This window comes from Taudactylus pleione, unplaced genomic scaffold, assembly GCF_031769625.1.
Source record: "Taudactylus pleione unplaced genomic scaffold, aTauple2 ptg000048l, whole genome shotgun sequence".
NCBI classification, from domain to species: domain Eukaryota; kingdom Metazoa; phylum Chordata; class Amphibia; order Anura; family Myobatrachidae; genus Taudactylus; species Taudactylus pleione.
In genome coordinates, this window is record NW_028284450.1 from 959,901 (window position 1) to 975,959 (window position 16,059).

General features: G+C 43.7%; 1 protein-coding gene across 1 annotated transcript in view; it reads right to left on the reverse strand.

Moving 5' to 3' along the window:
• The window catches only part of SCYL3 (SCY1 like pseudokinase 3), a 121,177-nt gene that overhangs the window by 39,632 nt on the left and 65,486 nt on the right, over positions 1-16,059 (reverse strand). Inside the window, exon 10 of the mRNA XM_088460531.1 lies at positions 864-1,028. Within this exon, the coding sequence (XP_088316657.1) occupies positions 864-1,028 (165 nt within the window). The remainder of the gene's footprint in view (positions 1-863; positions 1,029-16,059) is intronic.

A 16,059-nucleotide genomic window follows, 5' to 3' on the forward strand; every position in this document is an offset into this window, starting at 1 on the left:
CAAAAACAAATCAAGGGTATACAGAGTACATATGAATGCAGACTTATGCCGGGTACAGACCTGAGCGGCCCGCAATCACGCCCATGTCAAGGGACACCCTGGACATCGCATGATTACAGGTACATACTACAGCGATGTAATGAAGGACGGAACGATCACTTGTTCAACCCTTTATTAATAAGCATGGCACCGCATGCAATATCATCTGATTGGCCATGCAGCACGGCCGACCGGACGATATTGCACGCGACTACGGGGGCAAGCAAATCGGACACACACACACTGAGTGATGTGCTCGATTTGTTGTTACGATTTGGCCAACTCAGAACGACATCACTCCAGTGTGTACCCAGCTATAGTATGTTAATCATTAGAAGATAATGGTTTATATCAGCAGATTTGATAAATCACTGATGTTTGGTTATATTCCATCAGGCATTCGACTGTGGAACACTTTCAGCCATGTAAGGTCATGCAGCACATGGACACCAAGCAACACAATTTCTTGCTTTTTGAAAAGTGAAATTTGGGACCATAATAAAACCATGCTGCGCTGTGGCTTGGGAAATGAGAAGATAAAAATGTAACAGATTTAATGGTCAATCCAATTAGGTGCATTATCCTCGAAGCCGCACTTACAGCACCTCCGCAGTCGCACACTTCTGTATGCAGGCCATTAGGGCTGCGAGTAAAAATGTGCGAGTCCAGGGTGAGATTGAGACGGAAAAAGGGGGGCCAACTGCATCGCTGTCGCCATAGTTTCTATGCCATTTCAACAGCAATTCGCCCCCTTCGCAACTAATTGGACCGACCCCTTAAAGTTGGATGCGAAGTCAGATATGAACTAGAAGTGCTACACTTACTTTGATTGGAAATATCATCCTTTGTTAAATCCTCTTCTACATGCAATTCTTTGTTAACATAACAATGCTGGTTCACTTTTGGGAAGTTGCTTTTAGCTAGCACGGTTGCCAAGCTGCTCTCTGTGTCTTGGTATAGATGGCTATTGGCAGAGTGTACTGGAGAACCTGTTGCAGGAATACATGACTTGGTCACATACAGTACAATATACAAACAATGAATCTGACATTTCTATTGCTAGGATACAGTACATGAAGTATCTTTACAGTGCTTGCAAAGAGATGGATTATCTGTACAATTAAATGGTTTTAGTATACAGATGGGATATAATAGTAGATCAAATAACACATGGATGGGGCACAATACAGCTTCTGCTACCCTTTGTGACACAAATAGTATATTTTCACAACAAAATTTAGAGCCAATTTTTTATTAATTTTTTTTAAAGGAAAGAGTACACATTTCTAAATATTCATGCTATATAAATATCAGACAAAAGCATCTGTGATTAAAGCAAGTTTTTTTTTAGCCCAGAGGATCCTTATCAGAAACCTGGCCACTAGACAATTTCAGAATTGATAAAGAGAGTAACTTTATTCAGCTTACAGTAAAGCACCATGTTATAGCAGGGATAGAACAGTGCATCGCTAGGCCCCATATTAACATCTGAGTAGGGGGCCGGGCGATGCAGCTCTACTCACCTCCACTCTGGTGAGTCAGTAATTGTGGTGCCCTCTGTAGTTACACCACTGTGTTATATCTATATTATGATATTGTGAATGATGAACTACATTGTTTAGCCTTCTTTAATGGCTGGACCTTAGTGAAAGATTCGCTTTAGCTTTCTGCTTTTACGGAAAATATAATTGAAAATACGGATTAGCACTGACTACATAAAAGCAGGTATCAGTCACTAGCCAATTAAAATGTTTAATGGACAAATAAACAAAAATTTAAAAAAGGCGCAGACATATTTGCTTTCAGCACAGACTACACAGCACTAATCACGGAGATAGAGGATCAGAAATGAAATAACTAATTGAAGAGCTAATCCTATAATACTACTATAACTGTCAATTAAGTGACAGACCATTGTATGAAGTAGCTAGATAGGTTATATTACACAGCAATGTTTTGAATTGTATTACTGTTGGCTTTGTGTTCAGTGAATTAAAGCTAATGGTGGTATACTGAAGCGTGGTTTTTCTTAAGATAAAATCAGACTCGTTTGTTACCATATTGGAATAAATAAATATTTTTTTGCCTTTTATTTAGATCATATAGAGAAAACAAAGACGGATAAGGGGTAAGAACATAATGATTTTGCACTATATAGTTAATCATACCCCACAAAAGTACCTACATTTACTCTAGGACTTCACACAAAAAAAAATACGAGATGTACTTTAAACAACAATGCCAGTAACTTTATTTTAATTTTTTTAGGAAATTAAATAAAATAAACCACTTCATTTTTTAAAGGGAGCTGGAATTTACATTCTGTTTTCACTACAAAACCATGTTAGCATGCACCAACATAACCATAGAAGTCAGAGGTATCTAAGTTACTGTTAGAGCATATTAAATTTAAGTGGCATCAAAGTGAAAGCCAATATGATTCTTAATAGACACATGGGAGAGAATTCAATTGTCAGCAAAGGGTGTGAATGGTCGTTGCTGTGGTGTTAAAACGCAGGCAACGGTAGCTCGTCTCACATCCTTCGCCCATCCGACCGAATCACCAATTCGAACAAAGTGCTCGCCACCTTATGGGGTGGTGGCTACTTTTATGCGAGATTCCGGTGCTGTAAAGCACGTTGGCTGCCGCGTAGATTCAGCCGGGTGAACGGATTTGCCCTTAATTGCATTCCCCCCAGAGGCTCTCCTCCTATAACATATCCCTTGTATCCCAGGAGGAGTTCAAGGGAAATCGTTGACGACATTTTAAAGTGACACTATATATATATATATATATATATATATATATATATATATATATATATTAGTCAGCCCTCTGTGTTTGCATGCAAGGACATAACTAGAACTTTGTGGGCCGCATAGCAAGATCTTAAAAGGCCCCCCCCAGAGGTAAAATAACACATACATTTTCCCACACAGAGTGCCTTCATTTTATGCCGCACAGAGCCCATTCAGGTTATGCCACACAGTAGTTCCCCTTATACACTTTATGCCACGCGGTAGTAGTGCCTCTTACATTACACAGTAATGCCCCTTACACATGCCACACAGAATTGCCGGTTACAGATTATGCTACATAGTAGTAGTGCCCCATATAACATTATTCCACACAATAGTAGTGCCCCTTATAACATTACGCAACCACAGAAACTCACCTTCCCGTGTCCCTCCAGCAGCCTCTCATCTTGTGTGCCATCAGCAGCCGTGGATTTGGTGCTAGACTGCCAGCTAATTACAGCCGGCAGGCAGTGTCAGACATGGACAGACAGCGTCGGCGCAATTTGAATCTGGCACCGGTAGCGAGGGAAACCAGAGTTCGTGGACCGACAGCCAATCAGGAGTCGCCACTGCTGATTGGCTACCGGTTCGCGAGATCCGACTGCCTCACGACCGGCGCGGCTGTCTGTCCATGTCTGCCTGCCAGTGCACCAGCTGTAAATCAGCTGGCGGGCCGGCACCAAATCAACACCGTTGACACCCGGGCCCTACTTGGCGACCCTGACTGGACCAGCCCACCTTGTGTGCATGACTGGGTGCAGGGAAGTGGCGGACAACAGAGGCAGCTTGGGCACCATAGGAGCCGCACCCCTTGCACCTAGTGTAGTTACGCCACTGTTTGCATGCATGTTAGCAAACAGTGGAGTCCTTTTCAGGATCAATGGAATGGGGTTATAGGCGAGTACAATGTAAACAAATAAAGGCTGCAGGTGTATTTCAGGGTCTAGTCATCAACCCGGGCATCCAGGATTCTAATTACTGACTGCTGTATGTGATGGCAGGGTTCCTCATTATTCTACTAGTTGGGGGAAGTAATGATGGGTTATCAGAGAAATAAGATCAAATTCGAATGACAGGTCATATCGGTAATTCTCCTTCCATAACATCGGTAACACTTCTCCTAACATTCCATAACCTACACTTCATGTTTTGAACTAGAAGGTGTAAGAACATAAACATGGTTTATTTAAAGACCATTAAAAAGCATCTTTATTCTTTCTTGTAATAAATAGAACAATTACTACACACTATGTCAGTAGATGCCACATTTCTAAATATAAATCTAAAACCTAAAAAAAGGTAACAATTAAATGTTCCAAACAATAAATGAATGTAATGTACAGTAAGATGCTCAGCAATTTATACAAAGGAAATGCCTGGGTAGAAAAGCTTTGTTATTTTATGGGACCAAGCAAAGAAATTGTTTGTTTATCTGTTAAGTGTCCAAAAGCAATACATCTGCAAATCCAAGCTCAGATCGCACCATCCGCGACCCCCGTTCTATGCAATTTTCATTCAAAGTTTCAGCGATTCGGGAGTGGTAGCCAGAGCTCGCAAGTATCACTCATTCATTAGTGGATCTCACAATGAATAAAGGTCTCCAGAAAAAATAATAATGAATGAATACAATGTTTGATGCACCCATGTAAACATAGGGACACACACAAATAACAATATGTGCCATACTTGTCTGTGCACCAGGAGATAGCTGGCTGAATCAATGAAGAAAACACAAGTGACATACTATGACTACATGTCACCATATACCAGAAAAGCTCTGGACCAGATGTAAAGGTTTCAGGAAGGAATATGGCAGATCATTTTAGAAATGTATAGGATGCCTTTAACCACTTGTCAGGAAATGAAATATCCAGCAAGATATTCTAACCAGGACTGATGAATGACCTTGGACGATGGAGAAACTGAGAAGTAGAATATCCTGTCCATCCATAACTGGGGCCTCAAATTACATTCAGGTTAGTATTTTCATTTCCAGCATACTTATATCCAATCAGGAGGAGAATGGAGAGATGTAAAAGGCGAAGCTACAAAGAAAAACCCAAGATTCATTTTAGTGCTGTCCAAATAGAACTCTGCCATGTGACACATACAAGTTATATTCCAGGATTAGAAAAAAAAAAAAAAAAACAGTCTATAAACCGTAGTCAGTGTCGTCATAGAACTCTAATGCTATATATTAGATAACACAAGTACAAAAAAATAAATAAAACAAGGGCAGTACATGTAGTGACTTGGAAAAATAATGGCATTTCAATACGCAGTGGCACAAACCAGCTTAGTATCTTAGTAAAAATGTGGGTATATATACTGTACCTACTCATCAATCTAGAACAGTGTTTCTCAACCTCAGCCCCAGGTATCTTTTTTTAGGATTTCTGACTCTGGAAGCAGGTGGGATAATTAGCGACCTCACAAAATAGATTCATTCACATGTGCATGGTTAAAGAAATCCACAATACATGAACTGTTTGTGCTACTTGAGGCTGGAGTTGAGAACCCACCAGTCTAGAACATGTTGCTCATTTTACCAACTCCTTTCAAAAGCACAGTGTAGACAAAAGAGGTTGCAGCAGTCCCCACACAGCAAGAATGGCTGTACATACTGTAGATAAGAGCTAAGCAGTCATGCCATGATGGTTGAAATGATATTCACATTTTTATTTGTATTTACTCTGGGATATAATTGAAAATAGCAAGCCTATGTGGTCATCATTGAATATAAAGTATTTCAGAGAGAGTAGCATACATCCAGTAATAGACTAGTGACTACAAATATTCTATGAATATGTCATTTATCTATATATGCTGCTTGGTTTGCATTTGATATTAGTTTATGCAACAAATACTAAATTCCAGTTACTGCACCTGCTTTTAGAATAATCTCTTAGATTTAACTGCGACAAACACATTATATGTCGAGAGCACAGACTGGATTTCTGCCACTGTCCCGTTCATTGCTCTAAAGATTAAAGCATGGTCAGCTGGAGATGGCGATGTGACATCTCCGGAGACTGCGCCAATATCAGAAGGTCGTCCAAGTATGGCAGTATCCGGACTCCTTGTCGTATGAGATGAACCGTCATGACTGCCATTATCTTGGTAAACACCAGAGGGAGGGGTTCTGGACAGACCACGGCAAGGCATTAGCACACCCACTATTGTCTTGGCGTGCTATCGCGGTGTGTATGCAGATGCCCACCAGCCTGTCTTAAGACGCCCACTAATGGACGTCATGTCCAGGAAGTGTAAGCAGCCATCGGTACCATCGGATGCGTTCACAGCGCTTGTGGTTGACCATACCATGCCACAAGCACTGCGAGTGCTTCAGTGTGAAAACCAGCCAAGTGATGTGTACTATGCCGCTGAATGTTAATTATGCACGCCTCTTAAACGGCGTTGAGATGCTTAGACACAACTGCGTTCACACCTGCACTCCCCCGTTTCCATCGTCCAACTCTTTATCACCCACAAACGGCTTGTCCTGTAACTCAGTCTAGCGAGCTGTCTATGCGCAGCGAGCACTTCCCGATCGCCTGGACTAGTTCGCACACTGCGATGCATACGCAGATTGCGAACCATCGGCAGCTACGAGCAAACGCAGCCTAGCGAGCGGGTCTGAATCGGGCCCTAAGTGCAATGCACACAAATATACTTACAAATCGGCACTGAATCAGCTTATACAAACCAAATAATTGGTAGGATTCTAGTGCTATATACCGTGATCCTAGAAGAAAAGGTAAACACAGAGATCAAATCTCCCCCCAGTAAAGACTACACTGCAGCTGAGCTTCTCCCACTATGGGCCGTATTCAATTAGAAGCGAAAAGCCATTTTCCGCAGAAAAGTAACGCAGATACCGGCTTCGGAACTTATCTCCAAATTCAGTTCCATCCAGTTTTCGCCTACACAGAAAGTCAATGCACTGTAATAGGTGAAATAGATTCGCCTAAGAATAGCAGGAGAAAAGAAGTGCTAAATTTTTATTTTGGGGTGCAAACGTGGGGAAACCACTCAGAACCCTTGGGACAGTCCCCCAAAGGACAACTGTGTCAAAAAATCCAGGGATAAAACATAACACCCCAAAAAAGTACTTTCATTTTGGGGCAAAAAAGTACAAAGTGGGGTAATAATGGGTCAGGTGTTATTAGGATTGCAGGTGCATGCAACAGGTGCGTTTTTCACGTTTTTTTTTTTTTTTTTTTAAACGTCACTTTGGAGACATAAAATATGCTAGCACCCATTTTCAAGTACCCCAAATTTGACTGGACTACTTATTTTCATCCAAAAAATACTGCTTAATGCCATTCTTCACCACTTTTACAAGGATGCTAATAACAAGGATTTTAAGCAACTTCAGTACCCCAAATCGTTGTATTAGGGCTATTGGAACACTTCTACATTGATCCCCAATTTTAGTGCTTCTTTTTGGGGGGGGTTCAGACTGATTTGCCCTATTCTGACAGTACTTTCCGTCTGTTCTGCATTCGTCGCTTGCCGTTTTCGCCTGGTTAGTAATTGAATAGGGCGAAAAGCAGGGACATGCACGATAAGTTTTCGCGTCCAAAACACGCGATGTAGGCGAAAAGTCGGGCAGGCAAAACTTTCCTCGCCAATGCGAAACTTATTGAATACCGAATTCAATTATTTGAATACGGCCCTATATGTAGTAGAGAGGGGGATGTGCAGCTCAGCCCTCACAACGTAAATGGGAAGTACAATTTAACCCCTACACACCTGGTAGTTGAGGGTAAAAAATGGAGCAGTAGCAGTGATAGTTAAACAGTAGAATCCCCAGTCTACCCCTGATGGGATAGTCTGTTATACCTATGCTTGCCAGTGACTGGTCTAATAGTCTGCCCATCTGCTGAGCAGTGGTAGACGGTTAACTATACTCTGCGCATGGGTGGCATATACATAGCAGGATGCAACTGCTGCGGGAACCCTATTGTGCAGGAGCTGGTGTACTGGATTGGTGAGGTAGCCGTTTCCTGTAACAGTTTGCACCAAACCATCCTGCATGAACTCCTGCGCCAACAGGCCTGCTGAACAGGATTTACATGATACCAGCACAGGGGCTCAGCCTCCTGATTATCCTTAACCTTAGACATATGAGGTATAAATGCAATGTGACAGTCTTCACTAGCAAATGTGAAAAGGCAATGAAAGGCCCCACACACCTGTACAGAGGGAAGAGGAGAAACACTATATCTGACAGTTTAGAAATAAAAAGGCAGTAACAAATACAGCAGCTAGCATTAAAGTCACATACAATACATATGTTAATTCAAATACAAAATGGGCTCTGAATCCACTGACCAAACCCCTGGGGGCTTGGAAGGCTAGAGCACACTATATACCTGACGCAAGGGAGAGGTATACAGGGAGACTGTCCCTAACCTTCTGAGAACCAACAGCTTTCATCAGAGCACCATAGGTGGACTGTGAGCGTCTCAACACATGAGGTTGCCAGAAATAACAAACCAGAGACAGGAACCAACATAGGAAGTTGCGTCTGTGATGGGGGGGGGGGGGGGGGGGGGGGGAGGAGCACCTATCTCCCCTAAGCTGCTTAACTGCACGGGTACGCTGGCCTTACAGTAGAAGACGCTTACTAGTGTGTCTACTACCCATCTCGGCGTCAGATGATATGGCCCCGGCAGTCTAAGTAAGGATGCGGCTCGCGGGTCCTCTATCAGCAGCCTCCGATGTGTCTCCTGTATTGGAAGCCAGGACTGCAGCGCACGATTCCCCGACAAACGAGGAATAGCCTTCCCTTATCATCTCCTTGGATTCAATTGCAGTCTGGGCCCCAGCGTTGCTGCTAGCTAAGCTTCACTGAGACACGCCGAAATTCCCCAAGGCCCGTTCAGGAGCTGGTGTTTCAGCAACAGTGGAGGTAATAGGAGTCGTAGTACACGCGTCCCTTTGGACGCTTAGTACTAACTTAACCCAGTAGTATATAAAAAAAACGAAGGTAAATCAAAAAAAATAAAAAGCCTAGGACTGCCTAAGCAGTCCTGCTGTTATAACAGGAGCATCTGGATACTTGCCGCACCAAACAAAAAAACTGAATGCCTGTGGCTGTGGGCAGGGTATATAGGGAGGAGGTACTGTGCATGCTGGGAGCTTGACAAGCTGTAGCAGTTTGGTGCAATGGACTACTCCAACTACATAACCCCTTCCACCCCAAGGAAGTTCCTGTGGACCTATGAAACCCGAAGAAGAAATTAGTTAGGAGCCGATTGATTGGTACTTTATCTTCATCCACTTAATCTCTCTCCAAGGTTTAATACATCAACAGATAAGACCTACTTGCATATTAGTGAACATTGCCACTAATTACAGAAATTAAAAAGTGAGATATGGTAGACAAACCTTTGTTAAATCTTAATCTTCGAAGTCCATAAGGTACACAGGGATACCATGGGGGAAATGTGGTTGGAGTGATCCAGGCAAACAGTTAACCTTTCAGCTCCCAGGATGCCTCAGGTCTTCCTCCACATATACTCCGCCCCTGGTCACAGGCATTCAGTTTTGTAAACAAGCCGAAGCAGGAGAAAAAAAAAAAAAAAAAAAAGGAGAAGGAAGAACAATGTACACCAGAAACAAGATGAGGGAATCAGTGACCAGATAAATTACCCAATGCAGCCAGGTGTGCCAGGGTGGGTGCCCTGTGGACCCTATGGACTTCGAAGAAAAAAAAAAAAAGGAGTTAACAAAAAGGTAAGTCTACCATAACTCTAATTTTCTTCTTCAAGGTCCATAGGGATCAACAGGGATACCATGGGGATGTCCTAAAGCAGTTCCCCTAAGGTTGTGGATGCTCCTGAGCAGAAAGGAGAACCCGCTGCCCAAAGGATGCATCCTGAGAGGCAAAAGTATCAAGGGCGTAGAACCTAAGAAAGTGTGGACAGAAGACATGTGGCTGCCTTGCATAATTGCTCAGCAGAGGCAACACGACGAAACGCCCACAGACCGGGTAGAATGTGCTGTCGCCGTGTTTGGAACAGGAAGATCAGCCTGCGTGTAAGCCTGAGAGATAATCATACGCAACCATCGAGCCAGAGTTTGTTTGTTAGCTGGCCAGCCTCGTTTGTGAAAACCATATAGCACAAAAAGAGCATCTGATTCTCTTAAAGAGTTTGTACGCTCCACATATATACAGAGAACACAAACTACATCCAGGGAGGCTTCACCTACAGAAAGGTCTGAAGACTGAAGAGACTGTGGTTCCAGCTTTTCATCCACATGAAAACGGGATACTACCTTAGGAAGGTAATCCACCTGTGTATGCAGAACAGCTCTATCCTGGTGAAAAATCAGAGACTCTGCTTGCAGCAGACATAGCAAGGAGAAAAAAAAACCTGACAATGTAGAAATCAAAGACAGACTGGGTAAGTCCGGATGCAGGCAGGGACCCTGCACTAACAGATCCGCCAGAAGAAGAGGAAACGCAGTGTCTATGGATAGATGTCAGTGGGCCAAGCAGGAGCTACTATTATCACTGTTCAGTCTTCCTATTTGAATTTCCTGAGGACCCGTGGGAGGAGGGAAAAATCGGAGGAAAGAGATACGCCAGCTTGAAGTCCCATCTCTGGTCCTGCACAAGTACCTGGGGACCTTTTGGTTGTGACGTGAGACCATGAGGTCTACGTCTGGTAGGCCCCATTTGTTCACCAGGAATTGAAAAACCCGCTGGGTGCAGAACCCACTCTCCAGGTGTAGGTCCTGACGACTTAGGAAGTCCGCTTCCCAGTTGAGGACTTCCAGGATGAATATTGCAGAGATAGCCGGAAGTTGGCGTTCTGCCCAGATCAGAATGTTTGTCACTTCCCCTCATGACTGCAGGACTTCGCGTGCCTACCTGATGATGGAGATAGGCTACTGTGGTCGCGTATTATGGGTATCCCATTATGGGAGGCAGCGTGGGAGTAGCCAAACGGTCCACTAGCTGCATCATAACCTGAGACAAGGAGGACACCCAAGATGGCTCCTGTACAGGGGGCTGGTAGACTGGACTGGCGAGGTGGTTCTTTATAAACACACAGCACACAAACCATCCTGTATACAGTCCTGAGGGGACAAGCCCTGCAAACATTTTTTCCAAGAAATCAGTACTGGGGCCACAGTTTACTGTTTATCCTTATTCTTAGACATAATAAAGTGCAAATGTGACTGCCTTCATAAATAACAAAATAAATGTGAAGTACAATTTGAAAAGGAAAAGAAGAAAAAATATTCTCCACACACCTGTAGCAGGTTGAGGAGAAATAGTGATAGTAATACCGGACAGTAAAGAAAACAAAGGCAATAAAGGCAGTCACAACACAGCAGAGCTAGCAAAAGTCACATACAATGCACATACAATATACTTGCAATAAGCCTTGAATCAACTACTCAAAACACAGAGGAGGGCAGGAGGAGCAAAGCAGATGTGGGAAAACCTCAGCTGGATCAGCGCCTGGGCTGGGGGAGGGGCTGCCGGGGAGAGACTACCTCCCCTATGCTGTAACAACCCCCGGGTACGCTGGCCTTATACATGGCCGCCGCCACTGACCCCGACGCCAGAGCGACTTGTCCCGGTGGTCTAGTGGGGGAGCGGACGCAGTGGTTGCCCCAATACAGCGACTTCCGGCAGGTCTCCAACTGCTGGGGTTACGGACTGCCACGTTACCTTACCTGCGTCCCCATGCTTCTGGCTGCAGTCCTGGGTCCCAGCATCGCCGCTAGCCAAGCTACGCTGGTGCCCGCCGAAATCACCAGTCCGGTTACTGGTATTGCAGTGCCGGCGGGGGTAGGTGGAGCAGCAGCCCAGGCTTTAGGACGCCTAGCATTGCTTGCTCTAAAGTAAAAAAGAAATACAATAAAACATAAAATAAAAAGCTGGGGTCTGCCTGAGCAGTCCCTCTGTTATAAAAGGTGCGTCTGAATCCTGCCACACCAAACACAAAACTGTGGAGGAGGACCTGAGGCATCCTGGGAGCTGAAAGGTTAACTGTTTGGTGCCTGGATCACTCCAACCACATTTCCCCCATGGTATCCCTGTGGATCCCTATGGACCCTGAAGAAAAAATACTCAATACACAAAAGGCGCTAAAACAATAAACTTGTGTATAGCAATAAAACTATAATGTGAGAAAATAAAATGGATAGTAATCACCCTCATTAATGAGGCAACGTCTGTTATGTCCAGAAATAGCGATTTGATTACGTATCTCTCATATGGATGTAATTCCCCTTTAAATATCCATACTGCTATGAATAATTAGAAAATTCCACTGGTTCCATTTAGATCTGAAAGAGAGGCATGAACCCCCTGTTGTCCACCCAAGGTATAGGAATTTAGGGGATACAGCGAGACAAAGTGCTAGTGCAGAGACCTTTGAGTAAAAGGCAAATTTAAGAATACAAATGCAGTCACAATATAGCAGATTTAAAAAAGCATATAAAATCACTCTGCAGTCCGGTTTAATTGGGATACAGGCTCGCCTACCCAGAGTCCATAAAGATGGAATAGTACCAAGGAAGAACAATCCCGGGAATCACGTTAACCAACGAGAGACAGCAAGGAAAGTACAACAAAACGTTGCTGTTTGGAGTCCACGCAACAGGCTTAACGCGTTTCAGACATATCCATGTACTTCTTCAGAAGCATGACACATCCGGGTAGGCATAGCAGTATGGATATTTAAAGGGGAATTAATGAGGGCGATTACTATCCATTTTATTTTCTCACGTGGTGACATCATAATTTTATTGCTATACACGTTTATGGTAGCGCCTGGTATTGCACTTTATGTTTGTGTATTGACTAATCTTCTAGAGCAGTGGTTCTCAAACTCAGTCCTCAGGACCAGACACAGTTCACCTTTTGCAGATCACCCAGCAGGTGCACAGGTGTATTCATTACTCACCGACACATTTTAAAAGATCTACAGGTGGAGCTAATTATTTCACTTGTGATTCTGTGAGGAGACCTGGAAAACATGTTCTCAAACTCGGTCCTCAGGACCCAAAACAGTGCATTTTTTTTTTAGAGGATTTAATGAGAAGTCCTTGTTAAAGTGCTAATAGGCAGCTTTTGCCATTTTATTGTGCAAATTAGGTTTTAGAAGGTTTCTTATTTATTAGAAATATACAAATAAAAAGTACATGGATGCCATCTACTTGCAAATGATACTATTTGTCTCTGTGTTAGTGCAACACTACAGTAGCTGTGAATCTTTCTCCAAGCTGGGACTTGTGTGTGCTGTTCCCAAAAGAGCGGTTACCATGTAAAGTATCTCTCCCTTGAGAAGAACGAGAACCTCCATATGTTTGTTTACTAAAACACTGTTCATCCTAGCTAAAAATGTCTACTGTCTGTCCAACAAGAGACATTAAGAAGCAAGCCAATTTTATACCTATTAATAGATTACTATGGAAAGTACATTTGATACATGCACCTATGCGTCCTCGTACATTTATCCTTTTTGTACCATGATTCTCGTGTCGGAGTACTTTTTCCTGAATTTTGCATCCTAATCTGCTAATAGTGTATCAAGTACCTAGAATTAAATATTTTTTGTCAGAATTGGTATAAAAAAAAGTTACAGATTAAGCAACGATGCATGACACGAGTCACTGCATACAACCTGTCTTTTGCCTTTTTACCAAGACACTACTTTTTCATGAATGTTGCGTCTTCATTCACTAAATGTACTAGGGGGCTAATTCTGAGATGTGCCTTATGCAGACCCTCCAACATGACCTGTTCCATTAGGTACAAAATGCTCCTGGACTTCTCTTAATTTAGGATTGCAGCCACCTATGCTGAAACACCAGTCTCATCAATTACCCAGTTCAACACAGGTGACTGCTTCTGGACTTCCTACCTAATTGTAGGATAGCAGAGTATTTTGTACCTAATGGAACGGGTCATGTTGGAAGGTAGGCTTATGGTTAGCGCACATCCCCGATTGTAGCGGTTCTGCGCCACCTCAAGACCCCTACTGTGCATGTGCAGTGTGGGTCTGTGATCCCACACGCAGAGCAGCAACAGACTTTCAGGGATTGACAGTCTTCTGCCGTTTCTGGGCGGGGAGGGGGCAGCGACGGCCTCAGTTTCCAAAAATGGAGGCGTGTTGCCGCGTGTTGGATCTCCGTCGGCCAACAGGAATTTCCTGGCCTCTTTTGAGCAACTGCGATCGCCGGCTTGAGTAACCCCATGATCCCTCAGCCAGCAGAGGATCACGCAGATGTTCCGATGCTGTGCCCATGGACGCAGCTTGTAACAGTAATGCATGCTAGAGGTGTGATGTCTCCTGCTGCATTACCATAATAGTGCTGTTGTAGCAGCTGCGTTAGCCTATCCATCTAAGCCTGAAATACTCCCTGGGTACTAAAGGTGCCTACACACATGGCAATATTTTACCCAATCTGGACAATTCCAACGCATCAGAAACGACAGATCGTGTAAAATATACCCAAATCGTGAGTCCCCACTCACGATCACAATGCGATGCGCATCCCCGCAGGTCGCACACTGCATCTTCAGATCTGCCGTGCTGTAGGGCAGATCTGACAATCTCCAGTAACAAAGCACTGGATAGTTTAGGAGGCATGGTTTTTCAGACCAAATCGTGCCCACGACTGTCGGGGAGAGTTCAGGGGGAAATTGTACACATCATGGGATCGCCATGTGTGTAGGCACCTTTAGGTTTTGGTCACAAAACAAATGGTATAAAGCAGCAGAGTAAGACAGGTGTTTTAAGAAAAACTTGCATGGCGCAGCTAAGTGGCAAAGTGATTTGTGCTATATTAGGATAGCTGTATGGGAACACAACTGTATACAAAAGTTTTTTCAACAACCTGGACAACTGAAACTGTAGTATGGTGTGACATAGCTCCTAGCTTCATACAACTATCTGCTGAGCCCGAATTATATTTTTATTTCTGTAACTATGAATCAGACTGGTAGGAGCTGCTGCAGAATCACAGTAAACTAATGAACAACACCAAATAAAGATTATACAGCCACATACATTACAACATTACCTCTCTTTCAATCTGAACAATATGTGTGCACGGTTGTTTCACATACCAAAAAAGGCAGCATGCTCAAACACTGAGGGTAATGTACTCCCCGAGCTCTACTTGCAGGGTGGTTTAGCCCGGCAGAAATCCCCTACTGCAATGACGCAGCTAAAAGTTGCGCTGCACAGACCCCTGCCGCCCAGCACCATGATGTGGCTGAAAGTCAAACTGCACTGACATTTCATATAGAAACATCAGCGCGACTTTCGGCTGCGTCACTGGGAGCATCACAGTTCTGAGTAGAGTCAGGCTGGAGAGCATAAAATATCCCTGCCCTTGTATAAAAGGATGCCGGCGGCAACAGCTGCCAGTGAACAGTGGTCCTTTAACACGGTCGGGTTGGAAGCTGTGATGATTTGGCATAGAATGACCCCTAAGTAACAAATAGTGTAGCATGAACACCATGGGCCAAATGTAATAGGGTGTCTGTTTTAGTAACAGTACAAACTCGCACTTTCTCGCACTTTTAAAAAGTGTGAGTTTGTACTGAAACTCGCAAATTCAATAGCCTGCGAACTTTTCAACTCGAGGCTACTGCATTTTCGAGTTTAGGCGAGTTTAGGACTATGTAAACTGACACCTTTTAATGCGAGTTGCGACATTGTATCATTGATGTAACAAGATTAACCTCAATTAATCTTGTGGCTACGATGTAGCGGTTCCCACCATAGACTTCAATGGGGATTTCTCACCATAGAAGTCTATGGTACACACAGGCTGGCCGCATTCAGCTAATCAGGGAGCTGCTCCGACGGAGATGCTCCCTGATTGGCTGGCGGCCCCTTCACTGACGGGGCACACGTGTGCCCTGGTCATTTACGTGGAGCAAAGGTATGTGTACACACATACCTTTGCTCAGTCCGTATAGTTCGGTTTTATGCGGTTTTTTATTTTAACCCCTGGACTGCAAGTGGACGTGATCTACGCATAGGAGAGGTGAGTATGGATTTTTTATTTCAGGTACACCCCTATGGATTACTTCGGATACTAGGTGAGTATGTGTGAGTGTGCATGTATGTTTTAATAAAATTTTACATTCACGGTGTATGTTTGTTTATTTACGTATTTCTTTAGTTGTGGAACTACAAGTGCCAGCGGGCACGTAATGCCCCTCATGCTGGTATT